This window comes from Branchiostoma belcheri, unplaced genomic scaffold (genome assembly GCF_001625305.1).
Source record: "Branchiostoma belcheri isolate BF01 breed outbred unplaced genomic scaffold, Haploidv18h27 scaffold360, whole genome shotgun sequence".
In the NCBI taxonomy this organism is placed as follows: domain Eukaryota; kingdom Metazoa; phylum Chordata; class Leptocardii; order Amphioxiformes; family Branchiostomatidae; genus Branchiostoma; species Branchiostoma belcheri.
Window position 1 is genome coordinate 45,861 of NW_017803977.1, and position 21,510 is coordinate 67,370.

Here is a 21,510-nt window from a genome sequence, read left to right on the forward strand (position 1 = left end):
TCTGCTACACCATGTGAAAGAAATACTTGACCGGAGTGGCTTCTCATATATCTGGCATAACGACAACGTTGATGTCGATAAGCAACACATAATTATGTACATTGCTTAGAAGTAGACTTTCTGACATGTATATCCAAACCTTTCTTTATAATCTCTCTGTTGATGCCGGTAAGCGAAGATTTTATAGACATCTGAAACCTGTATACACAATGGAATGTTATCTTCACATCAAAGACTTCGATGTTAGATCAGCCATATTAGCGCACATACATTAGAAATAGAAAAGGGTACATACAAACAATTGTCTGTTATTAAAAAACAACAGAATATGTATTACTAAATATTGCACAGGATCATGCAGTGGAGGATGAAATGCACTTTATTTGCTATTGTCCTCATTAATTATAGCACTTAAAGGGATAAGTTATTCTAAATGGTCACCAAAATGTTCCCTAGCTTTATTTACCTTCCCAGCCTTCAAAAAACTGCATTTCTAATAACACCTCCCAATTCATACATCTCGCAAAATGTCAGTCATTTTATACTCCACTGTACACGGAAATGAAACCAACAATAACTACAAATGTGTATCTAAAGTGGCATTAACATTACTTATTATCATTTTTACTGTTTATTTTTGTTATCCTGTTCTTTCAATTAGCCCTTGGGCATGAATTTGTAATAAACTTTCATTATTAATATCATACAGGTTTTTAAAAAATGTTTTTTGGTTAGGTATGATGAAAAATGGTCAAGTATAGTAACATACCATCAGTGTACTACTATGTAGTAAATGTCTATACAGCATATCTCTACTGATCTAGATTGAAAAAAAGTTTAGGTACTAGCCTTAAGCACGCGATTGTTAATTGTTATCCTTTTTCTGAGTGAAATAACAGTATGCTCGAAGTACCATTACTTCCACGCGGCATGTAAATGACATCTCCATTCGTGGAGTCCTCATAACCCCATGCAGAGCCTTTCATTATCTAGCACAACGTTAATGCACATAATAATTTACCAAGGAACTTACTTGCTATCTTCAGCTAACAGAAAGCAATAAAAATGTGTAAAATTGGCCTAGTTCCATTTACAGGTATCCCCATATCCCCCATATAGAGCCCAAATCAACATCCCCAATTCATCAAAGCTTCTTCGATAATTGACTAATGATTATTACACATCGACATGCCCACATTGTCCAAAGTGTACCCAGTATGGAGAAGTCATTGCCCGATTTAGTACAGTCCAAAACCCGAAAATCCCCCATAAAGACCCCCCAGTCACGGCTCGCGTTATGTATGGCCCAAACCAACGACGCTTGTTTTTGCATCAGTAGATGTTCCTCTCTCAAACCACAGTAAAACCATTCACCAAAGCCACTGCCCATATGAGATAATGCGCCTTAAAGATGACTAAAAATGCATAGAGATGAAAATTATGCTTTCATTGGTTCCGGTAACCCCCTGTCACTCCCTCTTAACTTCAAGGTGTCCTCTTGAACTTTTGGTCTGTAAAACTAAGTAAAAGCTATGCTATGTGGTAATATAAACGTTTTATCCATATCTTTATCAGAATCATCAGTGCAGCCATCGCAAGTTCAGTAATTTTCAGCCATACATTACCTGATTTCGGAGGCTCTCGGAGGGGGGTCCCAGATCTCCATAACGAAAAATATCTGGAGGGTTTTAAATATATGGCTGCTCATAGTTCCCCATACCTATCTCACATACAAAGTTTGAGTCGATTTGGCCGACCCCCATCTTCCGACCTCTGCCTGGTTTTCTCGTGCAATGACTCTTAAAGATCATATATCTGCGGAGACTCTTAATTTTATTGAAGTACCCACAGAACTTGAGTGTCTGTGGGTACTACTCAAACCTAATTGGTCGCCTCGTTCGATTTCTAATATTGCCATTTGTGCTGTCTATCACCCTCCAGCGTCTTCATACCAGGAATTGCTCTGCAAACATCTCATAGACAGCGTTGATAAGATAAACACCAAGTATCCACTTGCTGGGATTTGTGTTTTAGGGGATTTTAATAGATGCGATGTTACTAATGTTCTACATGGAGCCCAGGTGAAACAACTTGTTAAACAGCCCACCAGGGGAGATGCCATTCTTGATCTAATCATTACTAATTTGTATCCCTTTTATCACCCTCCTCGTGTCGAAGAGCCCTTGGGAACGAGTGACCACAACACGGTTATATGGTCTCCCTGTGATCATATACCTGTTAATTCTAAAATAAGAACACAATTTCGTTCCTTTAAAGACTCTGAAGTGCGCTCTTTCGGTCGGTGGATTTCCTCGCACCCCCTGGACAGAAGTTTTTGATGCCCCTGATGTTCAAACAAAAGTAGATATATTGTATCAAACCCTTCATTCAGAAATAGATCAACATTTTCCAATGAAATCCTTTGTGAAACACAAATCTGACAAAGAATGGATTACTCCCCAAATTAAAGCTGTTATCAAGAAGCGACAGCGGGCTTTTCACTCTGGAAATATGCCATTGTATAGAAAGCTTAGAAACAATGTGAATCGCTTGTGTGTGAAGGCAAAGAAAAGACATTATTTGCGTAAGATTCAGGTGCTTAAGAAGGAGAACCCAGCTAAGTGGCACATGCATCTACGAAATATACTACATTTTCGGCGTAGCTTATCAGTTTCTGTCCCCAGCGCTACGTCCTTAACGGACAAGGAGATTGCTGATGTGATCAACCGTCACTTTTCAGACATCGTTAACCAACTTCCATGTTTAGATCCTGAATCATTGCCATCTTACTTACCTTCTCCTTCCAGACCACCACAAGTACATTCCTGGGAGGTCTACGAAATTTTAAAACGCATTGATGCAAGAAAAAGCTGTGGTCCCGATAATCTGTCCCCCAAGATTGTCAAAACCTTTGCTGTTAAATTGAGTGATATATTGGCACATATTTTCAACTGCTCTTTGGATGAGGGACGAATACCCAAACAGTGGAAAGAAGCCATAATTTCACCCATTCCAAAGAAAAGTCCTGCAACAGTCGAAAATCTGCGTCCCATATCACTCACTTCTATCTTGATAAAAACGTTTGAATCTTTTATCACAAAATGGATCCTTCTTGACATAAGCGACGTGCTTGACCCTAACCAATATGGCAGTAGAAGGGGGCGATCATCTGTTCACTACCTCACTAGTCTGGTTGACTCAATACTTCTTGGCGCTGACACCCCTAAAACTATCCAGACTGTCCTGTTAACAGATTTTTAGCAAGGCATTTGATAAAATTGATCATACAGTATTAATCCATAAACTGTTAACTTGTGGTGTACGTACTTCTATTGTACCATGGATAAGTGAATTTTCTCAAGTGAACGTACACAGTGTGTTCGGTACAGAGGCGCAACTTCTGGTTGGGAGAGTATTTCATCAGGAGTTCCTCAGGGAACCAAATTAGGGCCTGTTCTCTTTTAGTATTTGTAAATGAGGCAATGGAATCCTTTGTGGATAGATGGAAATACGTAGATGATCTGACTTTAAAGGAAAGCAGATTATTAAGTGTACCAACCTCGATGCAAACATCGGTTAATCAACTTGAAATGTGGTCGTCAGAAAATCATATGTCACTAAATGAAGATAAGTGCAAAATAATGAACATCACTTTTATTAATGACCCTCCTCCTCCCCCCGATATCCTTCTTAATGGTAAAGTCCTTGAGCATACAGAAGTGGCATGCATACTTGGACTGTGGTTGACAGCGGATATGAAATGGGATAAGCACGTAGAGGTCATTACGACAAAAGCAAGCTCACGACTCTACTGGTTAAAGAAATTAAAACGTTTCGGCCTTCCCATCAACGACCTTTGCGAAATCTATTTATTATACATACGACCAACCGTTGAATATGCTGCCCCTGTATGGAATGCCAATATAACACATCAACAATCCGATAAATTAGAACGAATACAGAAACGTGCTCTAAGAATAATTTTAGGCCCTCAATACTCATGTTATGATGAAGCCCTTTCCCATTTTGGCCTCTGTACCTTGAAAACTAGACGAGAATCGCTAAGCCTTAAATTTGCCAAATCTCTGTTGAATTCGCCGACGTTTAGAAACTGGTTGCCCCCGCTACGGAAAGATGTTCACAACAGAAATTTAAAGGGCAATAACCAGCTCTGTATTCCGATGGCAAGTTCCAATAGATATAAAAACAGCCCCATTCCATACTTCACTGCACTTCTGAACAACGTCAGGTAACCTATCAGTGTGTGGTAATTTTTATTATGATTATTGTCTAATTATTTTAATTATTTTGCAATGTATAGTAGTTTCTATAGATTTTATCAAGTGTTTTATTCATTTCTTGTAACTGCCTAATATGCATAATTCAGCGACTTGTACTATGTACAAGTCGCTGCAATGTATTTTAGTGTATTGCTTTCAATTGAAACAATACCAAAAGAAATGAAGCATACAAAAAACTTTGAAAATGTTGGTAAAATTTGACACTTAATGATGACTGCAGGATTAAATAACACACAAGATTCCATGTCTGTATGATTGCAGTGCACATGTGATCACCGTTTTGATAATTTTCAAGGCTAGTATAAGCAATCATTCAGGTTTAATAGCTGACTAGGTATACGTAGCGCAACAAAACAAGCAAGCAAGGTTAAATCAAAAATCAAAGGCGAACGTACCGTTGCACTCGGAGTGACATTTTTGTTGACAGACTCCGTTGATTATCTCCGTCCCTTCCCGGCAGATGATGAAGTCCTTTGCCGGCTTGTCCAGCAGTGACAGTCCCATCACCTTGACAGGAGACTCCCCACTGCCGAAGGAATAGTACCGCAGGGACGCCACCTCGTTGAATGTAAAACTCAACCAGACGTGGGGACGCTCCTATCATAATTTTAGTAAAAAAACATATTAATAATGTTTTGTCCAAAAAAACTATGCCTTTCTGTCAATGTACGAATGCCTAAATTTTGAACTATATATACACACCTCGTTGTCAGGCGTCTTGCCGTATTGAATGACTGATGTCGTGTCGTCCACATCTTCAGTCACACAGACAAAGTACGACTGGTACAGGGTTGCCGAACCCAGGCCGCCGGCGTTGTCATTCAGCTGGGTGGTTTGTAGCCGAAGTGCCTACATGTTTGTATAAAACATGTTCTTACTGTTAGTCCCATTACACATTGCCGTGCACAGCGGTAACTTTAGTAATACTTAAGTTTACAATATCTTAACCGAATGTATCGGAAAATACATTCCTGATAAGTTCAGGAAAGTGTCTGCTCCAGATACAACTCTGTAAATAGTCTACGGAATAGCTTCATGCTGATATCTTAAACTACTGACATCCTCCTTACCTTTTTGTCCCATGGATGAATAGCTAAATATCTAATGCTCAGACTGATGCGCATATCTCAGCCTTTAAAAAAATTCGTGACCTACAAATCCGTGACTCCGAACAAAACTACATGTTAGTGAATGCTACTCAAGAAGAAGAATATATATAGAAAGAAAGACAAAATTCTACTCTAATCCTAATTGTCGTAAAATACGTTGTGTATGTTAGTAAACCTTGACAGGTTAAGGTACCTCACGTTACAATTCAGAAAACTATGACTACGCGTTCTGACCTTATAAAGTGCCACTCCTTCAGGTGTTATCTGTACATATATCCAGGTCTCATGGTTCTGCGGGATGCTTGCAAACACAACAAAGATGTCGCCTTCTGATGCTGCAGTGAAGTGGATGCACTTTCCTCCATCGGTCGGATCAAAGCGATGCGCGTTGGTCCATTGGATGCTACACGGTATGTCTCCAACTGTGTCACTGCAGAAGAGCAGCCAACATGTTAACAATTCTACATTCATCATAGTATTATTATTTATCAACGTGTTATTTATATTACTTAAAATGTTTCATTTCTAATTCAATGTGTATTTAAAATGAATTGTTCTTTGTGAGGCCACTAAATCCCATATTGGTAGTATTTAATCGGAAGTGGGTTTACTTACCTCTTCTGGCTTAAGTGGTTGAGTAGTTGTTTGTACTCGGCTCTGGCGACGTCACGACCTTTTAGCCACTGTGGTATGTCTGTCAGTAGTGTAGCTGAGGCTGTGAAGTCGTCATCCGTCACCGTGAAGACACCTGTTCCCTCATCATACGTCATGACAAGCCCCTGAACGCTGACCTGCGAAATCGCCAAGTCATGTAGAACTGAATTTTGTAATATCATGAAAGTTCATCTGTGCTGGTAGTAATCATAGTAAATGATGAACTTTGTTCCAATACAAAGATTACAAAAAGATCAAATTTTTGACGACCACTGTTGCCTTCATCGGGATAATTAATAACCAATCACTTTAATACACAATCTCGCGAGAGTTGCGATATACAGACACGTGACCTTAATCACACGAGACTTTACGGATACGTGACGTAAGCAATAGCTCAAAAGCACCAGGCAGTTTATATCGTCCACCGTCTCTGTGATGGCTGGAGTGTCCTGATGAAGGCGATAGTGGTCGTTGGAAATTTGATCTCTGTGTAATCTTTGTATTGGAACAATCTTCAACATTTTACTAACATTTTAAAAACTGTTATAAGAAGGTTGAAGATTGTTAAAAGACTGTTTAGGTGACGAAATGAATGCACCGTGTTCTGTATGTTCTGATTTGTTTACCTTTTTCGCCTGGACGTCATTGCTTCCCCCGTTTTTGTAGCCATCATACAGATGTGGTACAGACCCTTTCCTGGTAGAGAACCACTTGTGACGATTGAACTTAAGTGTCAGCACGTCTTGAGCCAGAAGAATCCCCGGGATGTCGTACGGCATGTCAAACACGACCGTGAACTCCTTTCCCCCGGTCATGTCTTCCCATGTGGGCACGCCGGTGTTGTCTTCCTGAAGGAACGCCAACATGGCGGTTTCACAGCCTGCCTCTCCAGCGGGCAGGTGGAAGTCTGAACTCAGGAGACGACCCTACAGGTAAAACATGCTTAATGAGTAATGTCTACGTTCTAATATCTTAGATCATCACTGGACTGGAATTTCAAAGCCAATTAGGATCTAGAATCCTTCAAGGATTCGATATTATTTGTATCAGTAAATATAAAATAGAATAATTGATACGAATTAAAAATGAGTTTAAGTTTATTTGTAAAAAGGCGGAATGTTAATGTAACAAGTATCCTCCTTACCTCTTCTAGGTACACTGTAACAGCACGTTGAAGCGCCAGCCTCCTCTTCGTCATGCTGTCTTCAAGGGCTTTACGGTTTTCAAAATTACAATAACGGATCTCAGTAACCGTTACCGGTTCACTTCCATTTTTAGGTCCTTTGTTGCCAACATCCGGTTTTACTGTCTTTTGAGTGTAATACTTTCGGCCAGTTCCCACTTCCGTCTGAAGATCCCTAAGATAATAATCAATTATTAATCGGTTTTCTACTATGAATAGAGTTATAGCGAAACTACGTACATTACAAATCAAACAGTTGAAATCCCATTGTTCTAAGTACATTATCTGAATGCTTGCATGCACTATTTCGTAATTTAAAAACAAGGCTAAATAAATGTACAATCTACTACTAGATATTAATTTGGTATCTAGTGAAAGCCATCTTATCTAATGTGGTGACCTGTCTATTTAGACTATTTTTTTTATTACCTCTTCATTTACTATAGGCAGGTTTTGTTGAAAAGTACTATATACATAATTGTATAGTCTTACCTCCTACCAAAGCAACCATAGTCCACATCTCCTGCAGGGAAGAGCGAGGCGAAGGGGATGTTCAGTAGATCTGAGACCAGCCTCAACACGAAGGAGAAGGGTTTGGGGTAGTCGTTAATGGACTCTAACCAGTCCTTCAGCTCTGTTGTTAGGGCTGTCGTGTACATCTCCGTGATGGCAGCGGCGATCTTCTGGTCTCCGCCTTGAACCACCAGCTCCTCGTGACTGTACTCCTGGGCTGACCTGAATGGAAGAGATCAAATATTGAGCTCAATCTGTGATTTTGACAAGTAAAATTATAATTTTAACTTAACCAAGTATCATTTCTAAAATCAAACAAAAGATTCCATTTTAGTTATGCATATGTGTTTCAAATTAACAACAAAGATCTTTCAGAGTCTATATACACAAGTAAATGAGACTGAACATTAAAAACGAAGCAAGATCGTTTGGAAAAATAATAATGACATTGACATTGTAAACATACTAGATTATGCAATTTTGCACCTACAGCAGAGCGTATTTGCATTTGATGATAATAAATGTGTATCCATGCCTATATTTAACTCTTAAATAAACAGACTTACGCTTGCTTCTCCTCTTGTCTGTTGGCCTGTGATTGTGAATTAGAAGCTGCCTGTCCAGAAGACTGTTTTGATTCAGTCTTTGTCTCGTGCTCGTGCCACCAGCTACTGGACTTGGTCTGTGACGCCTGCGCTGAGAAGGTGCTGAGGGTCATCTTCCAGTCAGCCTCGGCTTTAGTCGCGAATTCAGACATCGACAGGTCCTGTGTAGCTTGTTTTGTTTTGATGATCTTTAGCTGGCCTCCAAATTTGGCTGACTTGATGTAGTGTGTTCCCCAGCGGAGGTAAAAGTTTTCTAAAATGGAATATATAGGAATATGTAATATAACCGGTCTTGCTATAGACAACATCTTGCAATAAACGTGTTGTAGAAGATTACAATTTGTATCGGTTTCATCACCAGTAATGTGTCCTTCACTTTGATTTATAAGTAAAAAAATACAATGACATTGAAATTGTTTTATATATATTCCTTAGTTCATGAATGATATGGATTTGATATAGCTAAGCGAAATATTTTCAACTTACGAAAGATAATTTCTGCACCGGGAGAGAAGTAGGACTCAGGCAGGGAAATAAAGTCTCGCAGGAAGCCCACGTTTAACTGTTCAGGCGTCACGTCGTCCATGAAGATCTCATACCTGGAGATCACGTAACACAAAATAGAAGCAGGTCATTCAATTTTCAAATGTAAATAGCCCCCGAATCCCTCATTACCTTTGCCAAGAAGGTTATGTTATCTGGGGCGTTTGTGTGTCTGTCTGTGTTTGTTTGTGAAAACGATGATAGCCCATGAAGGCTTAATGTATTTGAAAGGCGGGTAGGTCTTGATGAGACCTCAAACCAATTAGATTTTGGGCCCTCTGGCGGCTTCAGCATAATTATACTGCAGCTCTGGAACTGCAGGGGCATGGTTTAAAACGTTTAAAGGCGGATAACTCAAGAACCGACTGAAGGATCGTTGTTACTTTTAGTACGTAGGTAGCTTAAGTGATGCCTAACATAATGTTATTACTGTTATGAAAATATGTATGTACTTTGCATAATAAATGAGCAAATTCTATAAATCAGCCGGATTACATGAAAGGACTTTTCAATCTTGTGACATATGTAGTTAAAACGAGAGAAACACAGGCAGATATCGAATATGTAAATAAGCATTTGATTTGCATTATTTATGAGGAAATGCTATAATGGCATTTGTTACAAAAAGACTGTATTTTGGTGTAGGATATGATCAATATATAGAACTCATTAAATTAAGGATCTTATTTACGCAATCTGGGGAAATAATCTATAATTTCTTAGCCATGAATGATAACATCACTTGACAAAGGTATAAGATCGCTGAACTCTAGTTGGTATTTGGTACTATAATTTTAAGGAAAAAAAAACGTAGTTAGCAATTTAATAACAGGGATTTGACCTGTAAAAGGAGCATCATAATTAATCACCTGAATATGTTTATCTCCAGCATGGCCATGAATGTTTGTGTCTGCTTCTCACTCAGCTGAGCGCTGGCAGAGGAGCTGGCACTGAAGCTTGATGATTGGCTGGATGTGCCACTCTGACTGGATCCTCCTACTCCTGCTGACCAAACAAGTCCAAACGCTCCACCCCCTGCTACATGTCCAGAAGCCTTGTTGATATCTTCCTGGAACATGGCACTGGCAGAAGTGACGGCTGATTTCTCCGCAAGGTATTTCCTGTAGTCTTCCATTGAGCTGAAGGTGTAGGACTCTACATCTGTGTCGTATATGCCTTGTACTGTCATAGAGTCGGGTACTTCATTTTTACCGTATCTGTTCAAATACAAAAGAAGTTACTACGTATACTGTTCGATATTAGATATATTATAATATTCCTAATAATAACATTTCTTTTACTCAGTGTTCTAGTATTTTCACTTGATTTTTAATTATCTGAATTCTGCACTCACACACACACATTAGTGTACATTTGACTTGAGAATTTTATCTTTAGCTGTGCCTAAATGATCAAATGAAATAATAGAATAGGTAATTAAATGTAGGTAATGAGGTGGTGTCAGAATAATCGGGTTCGTCTGGCTATAACTACCTTACAGATTCCTTTAAGCACTTACTTATCAGCAAGCTACACTTTACGTAAAATTCAGGTTAGGGGTTGATATCATAAAGTAATTAGTTGTCAGTAGGGGTCCAAATAATTTCTTAATAAAAATAAGTACTAGTATGTAGTACTTACGTTTGCAAGTTTTTACATGATCTCTGGATGACACTTTTCTTCCTAGATTCAGCCGAGTACACGCCTCTTCCGTCAAACCCGACACCGAGGTAGGTTGCGCCGTCTATCAGGTTCTGTTTATTGAAAAGGTTAAGCAACTTTCGTGTCCAAGATACATGCAAAATAGCTCGAAATAAAAGGTTGTAAATTGGAAAGCTTTCTAAACATGGCGAAGGAAATCATTATCACAAAGCAGGCAGACAGTTTTGGTTTATGTCTACCGTTCAATGCAATGATTCATAATACAAAAATCAAATTAAAATACAGAGGCAGATTGAGATTAGTTTCACAGATACATTGATTATAAAAATGCTTTCTAAGAGATAGACAGACAAAGCACTTAATTACCGGACAGCCTTCCAGTGGTATCTTTGCCTCCCAGCAGGGGTCTCCATTTTTATAACCTGTCCCGAAGCAGCCGTTCATCAGAACTGGTCCTAGTCCGGCTGGGTAGGTGTAGGCTGCTGCCTGTCCACCGGAACTGCCTTTGTCTTCATCTCTTAAGTATACAAAAAAATCATATTCTGTGATATGAGCATACTTGATCTTAAGTCCTCATCTGATTTTAATGAAATGCATGTGCTTTATTGACGTTTATCATATTGTGTTATACAGGTAATGATCTCTCAACATCATTTTTATAAAAAAAAAATTAGCAAAATATGTTTGAACCACCGTTGGTGATATTTTAAGTGTATACGCTATCTGTTTGGGAAAATGCATGTTGTAGTCCAGTTGCCAAACCCCCGATTTTTGAAGAACCTTGCAATGCGGTCCATACAAAGTTTTTTTGTTGTTTCTATATCTCTGAGGTGTGCTCTTTCAGAATCTGAATGATGCCACTCTGTCATCCTTGGGCAATTCGCACAATATGCAAATTAAGGTGGCCATTACTGAAAATCCAGTTTTCGTCAATATCTCAGTAACTACTCATGGTATCAGAATAATTTTGGTGTCTATCCCCATGTTTTGAGGGATAACGAATTAAATTAAGCCATTTCAGTAAAGATAGAACCATTATTTTTTGCTACATATGCAAATTTGGGCCTTGTCTGTTATTGACGCACCTGGCTGCCAGCAAGGAGGAGTCCTAATTCCGACCCATGTTCCATGCAAACGCACATGCCTTGGTATAGTTTATCTGACCCAAAACCTGTTCAATATTGAAAGACAAGTTTACCTAAGTCTAGATGGCAGACGTCTTCTTGCATGAAACGCCGCTTGCGTATGATTGTAGACACTGGCTGTTGGTTAGCTCTGGCTCATATATCTGTGTTGGGTATGAAGTCCTGTCGTCTGATACTTTTACTGCATGCTTCTGATAGTGAATGCGTGAGGAAGATCTTAAAAGATCTTCCTCACGCATTCACTATCAGAAGCATGCAGTGATTCCAGTCTCTTTTCTCTTTTCTTGGCTGATTTCCACATAGTAGGTTTCAAAGTCAAGCTAGTTGAAGGCTGCTGAGGCCTTTCCAAGTCTACAGTCTAGCTCATTGTCCATCTGACCCTTGTTGTTGGTGGAGCTCCCAAGGTAGGTGAAGTTCTCCGCCACTTTCAATTTGTTCTCGTCAATGGTCACACTTCTAAGAGGAGCGTGTGTCCCTATCAGCATGTTAATTGATGGCCCTAATGCTGAGCCCAATGCTGTCTGCAGACGGACTATGTTGGTCACTAGGGGTTGGAGATCTCTGGCGTTTTCCGCTATGTCGTCTGCAAAGTCAAGGTCGGCAAACTTTGTCTCTGGAACCCACTTTACCCCCGGCCCTTTTCTCCTGTTGCTTCCCAAGTACCCAGTCGATAGCCACGGGAAAGAGGATCTGTGACAGGACACAACCTTGGAGGATCCGTCTTCAAACCACCAGCTGTATCTAGATTCCTTCAACCGTCCGTACACAACACTTCGAGTTTCAGTATATCTGTTTAACTGCATACATAAGTTTACTTGGCAGTCCATAACTGTACACGATAAAGAGGGACTTTAGATGCTATCAAACGCCTTGCAGAAATAAATGAATCTGATAGCTATAATGAAAAGGGGTTTGCAGTTCAGCACATTTCCTCCACCGCAGGGTGAAGATCTGCTCAGCACAGGATCTTTTTGAGCGAAAGCTAGCTTGTTGCTCGCAGCTCCCAGAAGACCTTGCCTACTGCATCTCTCATGCGGTTCAGGAGGCATTTGGCATACACCTTCACTTGTATAAAAAAGAATTGTCACTTCCCTTAAGTTATCACATTCATTCAGGTTTCCCTTCTTTGGAATACACACTTTAAGCCTAATAGTATGTCACAATTCAAGAAAGGGGCCCGCTCGGCTCGTTTTTGGCCTGTGTTTTGGCACTACCGAATTCGGAACGGGACATGGAAGGCAATAGGCGGGGTTCCCGACGGCTGGACGGCCTATTTTTTTGGTCCCGCGACATCGCCAAATTGATTTGACTCAACTTAACGTCACTTCAGGCCCCGGCGGGCAAGGTACGCAGAAGCGACCCCGTAACCTCACCGGACAAAACCGTAACCTAGCCGCCGGGTCATGCACAGGCACCTGTCCAAGATTATGACGTCACGTGTGTTGTTCTGTGCTTGAATTGTTCAGAAGAAGGTACTAGTAGTTATAGACAATATAGAGGGTAATGTGCTGTTCTCGACATAGTTACATAATCAGTCAGTCATAGTGACCATACACGGGTCTGCGCATCAACCAGCAGGGCCGAACCCACCATACCAGCCACAGGCGTACCAGCCTGGGACCTGCCAGGATCGCCCCTTGACCCCGCCAGGGACCCTGTAGCTACCCGGCCGGAATGCAAGAGCTAGTCGGCACCCTATTGCATCCCGCACAGGTCTGACAGAAGACTGACTGGGCACCGGACGGGTCCCCAACAGAAACCGGTCGTCAAGGGGACCAAAATTTTGTGAATTTTACATAGAAGCCGCCTCAGCGCCCCGACAGGGAGCCGTAAAGGAAAATTCAATTGTGACCCTGGCAGCCGGCGTACGCTCGGCTTCATGACGCCGGCCGGCGTCTACACCGAGAACATGCCGAGCAGGCCCCGTTTCAAATGTGACTCCAGCTGAACTACTGATCCGTTCTTCCAGTCCTCCAGCACTTCCCTGTGATCGCCGTTGAATGCCAGCTTATATTCCAGGGAAGGCGTACTAGGGAAGACGGCTATGGTTCTATTAAGCGTTTGCGATTTACGGCGATCAGAAAAGCATCCATCTCACAACACAGTCACCCTCGGCTTTCAGCATCTCTGAAGTGATGCCATTCATGCCTGGTGACTGACTTCAGCTTCAGAGATGTCCTCGATCTCAACAGGTAATGGGTGTAGGTGTTCATCAAAGACTAATGCTACTGAGGTATGGCTTGAGCGGTTTAAGACTTTTTGAAAAGTATTCTGCCCACCTGACAAGCTTGTCCTCCCCCTAAGACAGTGGTAGGGTCCCATCCTCCGCCTTAATTAGGACTGTGCACTTTTGAGCGGCCGCCGGTCATCTTCCTGGAGATCTGTTAAGCTTTTGTCCCAATTGTAAAAAAAAAGTGCCTGGCGGGTAGTTCCCGGGCTGTTTTTGACACTTTCAGCCGTGGGACACCCCGCGGCTACCGGGCTATTTTTCTTTGGCCTGTCCGGGACTCAAGAAGAATCCAACTTAAATTCTACGCGGGCCACGCTGACATAAAATTCAGGACGTCAAGTTAGCGCTTTATTCTGCCTGTACACAGACGCTGGTAAGGCACAGGTGTGAGCTTATGAAGGGTCTAATATTTTTTTTGAACAGATTGTATCATTTATTAACATTCCTATCAGTGTTCAGAGGTACAGGCGCCCATGCTATATACTGGTTAGTTTTTGCATAATTTGCATTAAATTTTGGTGTGATCAATACTGGGATGGTTTATTCTGATTATCTAGCCTTCAAAACATGTGTATAGTACAAATGTATGTGTATTATATCAAAAGTATTGTTGATACCATGAGATTTATTGAGATATTGACGAAAAACAGATTTTCAGTAATGGCGGCCTAAATTTTCAAATTAAGCACAAAAATATCTATTTGATCTCCACTGAAATGGCCTATCCTCAATAGTTATTCCAAAAAACATGGGGAAAGACACCAAAGATATTATAATATCATATGTAGTTACTGAGATATTGACGGAAAACAGATTTTCAGTAATGGCCACCTTGATTTGCCTATTGTGCGGCTTTAATTTGCATATTCAGCACAAAAAAACTGGTTTGATCTTTACTGAAATGGCTTAATTCCATTCGTTATCCCTCAGAACATGGGGATAGACACCAAAATTATTCTGATACCATGAGTAGTTCCTGAGATATTGACGAAAAACAGATTTTCAGTAATGGCCGCCCTAATTTGNTATATATATATATATATATATATATATATATATATATATATATATATATATATATATATATATATATATATATATATGTATGTGTGTGTTAATTTAAAGGTCATTTGTATAATAAATGAGGACATGTTGAATGAAAAAAATTCCAATAGATAGGAATTTCTCACGCAAAATATTGTAATTTGGATTTAGAAAACCATAAATTAAATTGTTAAGAGTCATTGCATGAGAAAACCAGGCAGAGGCGGGAAGATGGGGGTCGGCCAAATCAGCTCATACTTTGTATGTGAGATAGGTATAAGGAACTATTAACAGCCAAATAGTTAAAACCCTCCAGATATTTTTCGTTATGGAGTTCTGGGACCCCCCTCTGAGACCCTCAAAAATCTAACAATTTAGGACTGAAAATTATTGAAATTACAATGGACACCACGGTTATTCTAATAATGATATGAACATGGGGTTTCTTTTGTCTCATAGCATGTGTCTTCTACTTTTACAAAAGAAAAATTGAAGATGCAACATTGAAGTTAAAAGCTGCCGACGGAGCTTCACGAGATATGTGTTTTTCTAACATTGACAGCAAGGGCATTTTGCATACTTCCCGCTCCTACAGCTGTTATTATTGGCATGTACATGCAGGTGCAATGCGGCATTTCGTAAGTCCCGTTTCTCATTTTTCAGAATCTATTGAAAATTAAATTCTCTTCTGTTTGGACAATGTAAGATCAAAATCCTTTAGGACCCTATCACTTTAACTATGTACATACAACACAATCTGAGATAATTTTTGTTTGCATTTTAGCAACTTTATTTTCGTTTAAATGAACCGTTCTATATCCAGTTCACTGACAGGTAACTTTAGGCGGTAACCGTTGTCTCTCTAAATACGCGTTTATGACGCCAGCGGTGTGTATTGGAAAACTACTTAAACGGCAAGAAGAATCCCCTTCCCTTTTCTCTCATGCTAAGCAGAATACGGGATTTACAAAATGCTTATAAATTTGCATCTGAGTTATAAAATTAACATGGATTTTAACAACTGTAATAATCAGGTATATAGATGCAGCCACACAATGACCTTATTATGAAATCCATTCCAAGTTTATACATGATATATTAGTACAATTCGCAGTGTGAATTGCACTGAATCAAAATCGGATTTACATATACTAAAATATCTTAATTAGATAAAAACAGTTGCAGTGGCTAGAATATTGAAGTCTATTCACGCATGTTGGCGTTTTAAGGCCCGCGTCAGCTTCCATGTCGTATGTCATCAGAAAAAGCAATATAGTTTCACCACACCACTTCGTGGTGTGGTGAACCCATAATTAGTAATGTCTATGTTCTAATATCTTAGATCATCACTGGACTGGAATTTCAAAGCCATTTAAGATCTAGAAACCTTCATTGATTCCATACTATGTGTAGCGGTAAATGTAAAATAGAATAGATGATAAGAATAGAAAATGAGTTTAAGGTTATTTGTAAAAAGGCAGAATGTTAATGTTATAAGTATCCTCCTTACCTCTTCTAGGTACACTGTAACAGCACGTTGAAGCGACAGCCTTTTCTTGTTCATGCTGTCTTCAAGGGCTTTACGGTTTTCAAAATTACAATAACGGATCTCAGTAACCGTTACCGGTTCACTTCCATTTTTAGATCCGTTGTTACCAACATCCGGTTTTGTTGTATTTTGCGTGTAGTACTTCCGGCCAGTTCCCACTTCTGTCTCAAGATCCCTAAGATGATAATTAATTATTAATCGTTTGTTTTACTATGAATAAAGTTACAGCATAAACTACACATATTACAAATCAAATAGTTAAAATGTCATTGTTCTAAGTACATTATCTGAATGTGTGCATGCACTATCTACTTCGTGATTTAAAAACAATACTGAATCTACAATCTACTCCTCTATATCAATTAGATATCTAGTATAATACATCTTGTTTAATGTGGTAACCTGTCTATTTCGACCATTTCATTTGATTACTTCTACATTAACTATAGGCAGGTTTAGTTGAAAGGTTTTTAGTACTATATACTTAATTGTATAGTCCTACCTTCCAAAGCAACCATAGTCCTCCTCTCCTGCAGGGAAGAGCGAGACGAAGGGGATGTTCAGTAGATCTGAGACCAGCCTTAACACGAAGGAGAAGGGTTTGGGGTAGTCGTTAATGGACTCTAACCAGTCCTTCAGCTCTGTTGTTAGGGCTGTCGTGTACATCTCCGTGATGGCAGCGGCGATCGTCTGGTCTCCGCCTTGAACCACCAGAACCTCATTACTGTACTCCTGGGCTGACCTGAATGGAAGAGATCAAATATTGAGCTCAATCTGTGATTTTGACAAGTTAAATTATAATTTTAACTAAACCAAGTATCATCTCTAAAATCAAACAAAAGATCCCATTTTAGTTATGCATATCTGTTTCAAATTAACAACAAAGATCTTTCAAAGTCTATATGCACAAGTAAATGAGACTGAACATTAAAAACGAAACAAGATCGTTTGGAAGAATAATAATGACATTGGCATTGTAAAAATACTAGATTATGCAATTTTGCACCTACAACGGGCCTTATTTGCAACTGATAATAATAAAGTTGCATTCATGACTATATTTAACTATTAAATAAACAGACTTAAGCATGCTTCTCTTCTTGTCTGTTGGCCTGTGATTCAGAATCAGAAGCTGCTTGTCCAGAAGACTGTTTTGATTCAGTCTTTGTCTCGTGCTCGTGCCACCAGCTACTGGACTTGGTCTGTGACGCCTGCGCTGAGAATGTGCTGAGTGTCATCTTCCAGTCAGCCTCGGCTTTAGTCGCAAATTCAGACATCGACAGGTCCCGTGTAGCTTGTTTTGTTTTGATGATCTTTAGCTGGCCTCCAAATTTGGCTGACTTGATGTAGTGTGTTCCCCAGCGGAGGTAGAAGTTTTCTGAAATAGAAGTAATATTACCGTTATTGCTATAGACAACAAGCCACCAGTAAACGTGTTTTAGATAATTACAATTTGTAGTGGTTCCATCACCAATAATTTACATTTCCCTATTAATTAACAAGTCATAAACATTTTAAAACATTGAAATTGAGTTTAATGCATTTGCCTTAGTTAATAAACTAAATAGATTTGATATAACTAAACTGAGTATTTTTCACTTACGGAAGATAATTTCTGCACCGGGAGAGAAGTAGGACTCAGGCAGGGAAATAAAGTCTCGTAGGAAGCCCACGTTTAACTGTTCAGGCGTCACGTCGTCCATGAAGATCTCATATCTAGGTATCACAGAACAAAAATACTAACAGGTCATTTCCTTTTTTTATAGCTAAATAACCTAAATATTCATCATTTTCGACTGTTTATTACTGATATTATTCTGTGCAGAAAAAAATGTAATCCAGAGTATATTTGACCTGTAAAAGAAGCATCATCATTTATCACCTGAATATGTTTATCTCCAGCATGGCCATGAATGCTTGTGTCTGCTTCTCACTGAGCTGAGCGCTGGCACAGGAGCTGGAATTGAAGTCTGATGATTTTCTGGATGTGCCACTCTGGCTGGATCCTCCTACTCCTGCTGACCCACCAAGTCCAAACGGTCCACCCACTGCTACGTGTCCAGAAGCCTTGTTGATCTCTTCCTGGAACATGGCACTGGCAGAAGTGACGGCTGATTTCTCCGCAAGGTATTTCCTGTATTCTTCTGTTGAGCTGAAGGTGTGGGATTCTACATCTGTGTCGTATATGCCTTGTACTGTCATAGAGTCAGGGACTTCGTTTTCACCGTATCTGTTCAAAGTTAAAAAGAAAATAAGTTTTATCCTGAAAGTTAATCTGTGTTGGTAGAAGTCATTATGTAGCAAGTTTAAACTGTAATCTCCAACACAAGAAATTGGACTCACCGAAAATTTCGACTGTACAACACCAGTTTTTGTCGAGGAATGAGCAACCCACCGCTTCCGTGACGTCAGGCAGATAGCACACGTGACTCCGTGAGCAGTGGATAATAGTTTGCATGGGATAATAGGTTGCATAGGATAAATGAGCGGGTAGAACGGGTTCATACGACGTTACAACTCTGTTCACCTCAGTTCCAGTAGACAAAGCAGTTGATGTAAGGAAGGAAGACAGCACTCTTCCACAACGGTCCAAACTATCCCCAGAACAGTTGGTGGACTTGTTGAAGGTGTGTCTTAACTGCACTTACTTTGATGGCATTTTCTACAAGAAAATCCATGGAGCTGCCGTGGGGTCACCTGTGTCCCCCATTGTATGCAATCTATACTTAGAGCATTTAGAACAACGTGCCATTAAATCTGCCCCACACCCTCCTGTGTGGTGGTACAAATACGTTGATTACACTTTTACTAAGCTTAAGAAGGCGTACGCTCAAGTGTTCACAGAACATCTAAATGACATTGACCCTGACATAAAATTCAGAGGAAGAGAATAGGTCACTAGCCTTTTTGGATACGCTAAAAACAGTAAAAGAGGACGGGTCCCTGCAGGATAAGATATACCACAAACCCACACATACTGACCAATATTCGAACTTTCATTCTAATCATTCCCTGGATCATTAACTCGGGGTTATTCGCACTCTTTTTTACAGAGCGGAAACAATTATCACTGATCCTCAAGATTTAGAAGACGAGAAATTTCACATTTCACAGGGACTAAGAAAGTGAGGGTACCCCACTTGGGCTTTAGACAAGGCCATAGACAAAAGCCCACAGACAGTAACCAGTATCAGAGCAAAAACAAAAGCCTAGTTGTTCTGCCTTACAGGGAAGGTCTGAGTGAAGTGCTCAGGAGGATCTTTGCTGCACATGGGATTAAGACCTGTTTTAGACCAACTAGAACCCTCCGGAATACACTGGTCTCACCTAAGGACAAAACACCAAAGGAAAGCAAGTGTGGGGTAGTTTACCATATAGATTGTCAAGGACAGACTTCCAAGGGCCCGTTTAAGGAAACCTATATTGAAGAGACTGAAAGATCTTTCAAGGGTAGGTTCTGAAAACACAAACGACCTAGCTCGACTACTTCGGAGGTCTCACAACATATACACATAGAATCACCTGGTCATTCAGTGTCACTGTACAAAGTAAGAATCTTGGACTCAGAACCGGACTTCTTTGCACGAGGGATTAAAAAGGCCATTTACATCAGGGCATTACAACCATCACTCAACAGAGACGGGGGGCCACAGACTTTCTGCAACCTATGATCCACTGCTTACGGAGCCACGTGTGTTATCTGCGTATCGTCATGGAAGCGGTGGATTGCTCATTCCTTGACAAAGACTAGAGTTGTACAGTCGTTAATTTAGGTGAGCCCAATTTCTTGGGTTGGAAAGTACAGTTTAAACTTCCTGCATAAGAAAATAAGTTACAGCGGTCCGCGTTGTACGAAGATTTGACGTTGCCGTAATATAAGCAAATTATGATGTAAATTTGGTCAAAATTCATAGACGCCCGATTATTAAATGCATTGAGGTCGTGTACGATTGAACATGAGGGATTGGTTTCACGGATGTTTCAGATTGTGATCGCCCGTACTTTCACCAGCGAACCGCGGTCATTTTTTCTCCAAAATACGAGTAATGAAATATAAACATAAAAATGTGTCTTGCGTTGGTAAAGGTTAGACACACAGGTAGGATGATGCGCAGAAAACATTCGCTCATTAAGCAACTGGATATAAGTTTGGATTTTTCAAAATTAAATCAGTTGCTTGGGTAGATATTTTTGACGTAAAATGTGTCTTACATACGTTTGCAAGGTTTTGGCATGATCTCTGGATGACACTTTTCTTCCTAGATTTCAGCCGAGTACACGCCTCTTCCGTCGAAGCCAACGCCGAGGTAGGTTGCGCCGTCAATCAGGTTCTGTACATTGCATTAATACATCTAAGTTATATGCTAAGGATCAGAAGAATGAAGCGTGTTATAAATACACGAATAGAATAAAAAAATAAACACAAAGCGAATATCCAGATGTTTCTGCATACTGGTATACGTTTTCCTCTATTCCACATTGCCACTGTGTTCGTTCTTATTAGGCCCTGTATCTATAATAGCCGTTTTTTAAATCATTCTGACTTTCACGAACTAAAGAATGAAAAGCTTAAAGATGGACGCGATCTATTTTATTTTCGGAATGTAGCATTATTGCCCTAATGGTCTATAACGAAAAAAATGACAATATTTTAAAGTAGCTAACAGCTTATGGTATAGCAAGGGTATATTGTCTTTAGAAATTTAACCCTACCTAGACCGGGGGGGGGCTAAAAGTGCCCGCGGCAACTTTGATGTCACCTAGCGTCTGAACGGCTAGCCGTAGAACAGCCAAACTTAGTGACTTTTCCTAGAATGTTGTTGGCAACAATTCTCTATCATTGGAATAAGATAATAATTTTTTGTGTTGCCATGGCAACGGGTTTCTGACAGGCATTTTTTGCTAAATTTAGTACTTTTTGTTTCAACAATAGAATTTTATGGGTTTTATGTCAAGTTACTCATGGTTT

General features: G+C 39.9%; 2 protein-coding genes across 2 annotated transcripts; both read right to left on the reverse strand.

The window, feature by feature from the left end:
- Positions 1 to 4,104: 4,104 nt before the first annotated feature.
- LOC109476156 lies at positions 4,105 to 11,086 on the reverse strand. The gene is made up of 13 exons (XM_019777047.1): positions 10,940 to 11,086; positions 10,553 to 10,665; positions 9,781 to 10,128; positions 8,855 to 8,967; positions 8,330 to 8,621; positions 7,743 to 7,985; positions 7,212 to 7,425; positions 6,694 to 6,993; positions 6,026 to 6,201; positions 5,645 to 5,840; positions 5,004 to 5,150; positions 4,697 to 4,898; positions 4,105 to 4,124 (listed from the first exon to the last, which is right to left on the reverse strand). The coding sequence occupies exons 1-13, from the start codon at positions 11,015 to 11,017 to the stop codon at positions 4,105 to 4,107; spliced, it is 2,442 nt and encodes an 813-aa protein (XP_019632606.1). The 5' UTR covers positions 11,018 to 11,086.
- A 952-nt stretch (positions 11,087 to 12,038) lies between these two features.
- Positions 12,039 to 18,743, reverse strand: LOC109476157. Its single transcript, XM_019777048.1, has 5 exons — positions 18,424 to 18,743; positions 18,145 to 18,257; positions 17,634 to 17,919; positions 17,044 to 17,283; positions 12,039 to 12,174 (listed from the first exon to the last, which is right to left on the reverse strand). Exons 1-5 carry the CDS (start codon positions 18,741 to 18,743, stop codon positions 12,039 to 12,041), a joined length of 1,095 nt encoding a protein of 364 aa, XP_019632607.1.
- Positions 18,744 to 21,510: the final 2,767 nt, after the last annotated feature.

What these genes read in the sequence shown, in the direction of transcription:
- LOC109476157 (XM_019777048.1), bottom strand. Translation starts at nt 18,743, where the DNA reads ATGACAGTACAAGGCATATACGACACAGATGTAGAATCCCACACCTTC. An exon ending in CTGGAGATAAACATATTCAG is followed by an intron (nt 18,258 to 18,423) that starts GTGATAAATGAT and finishes TGTGATACCTAG; the next exon opens with ATATGAGATCTTCATGGACG. An exon ending in CGGTGCAGAAATTATCTTCC is followed by an intron (nt 17,920 to 18,144) that starts GTAAGTGAAAAA and finishes CTTCTATTTCAG; the next exon opens with AAAACTTCTACCTCCGCTGG.
- LOC109476156 (XM_019777047.1), bottom strand. Translation starts at nt 11,017, where the DNA reads ATGAACGGCTGCTTCGGGACAGGTTATAAAAATGGAGACCCCTGCTGG. An exon ending in TCATGTAAAAACTTGCAAAC is followed by an intron (nt 10,129 to 10,552) that starts GTAAGTACTACA and finishes GTATTTGAACAG; the next exon opens with ATACGGTAAAAATGAAGTAC. An exon ending in CGGTGCAGAAATTATCTTTC is followed by an intron (nt 8,622 to 8,854) that starts GTAAGTTGAAAA and finishes ATTCCATTTTAG; the next exon opens with AAAACTTTTACCTCCGCTGG.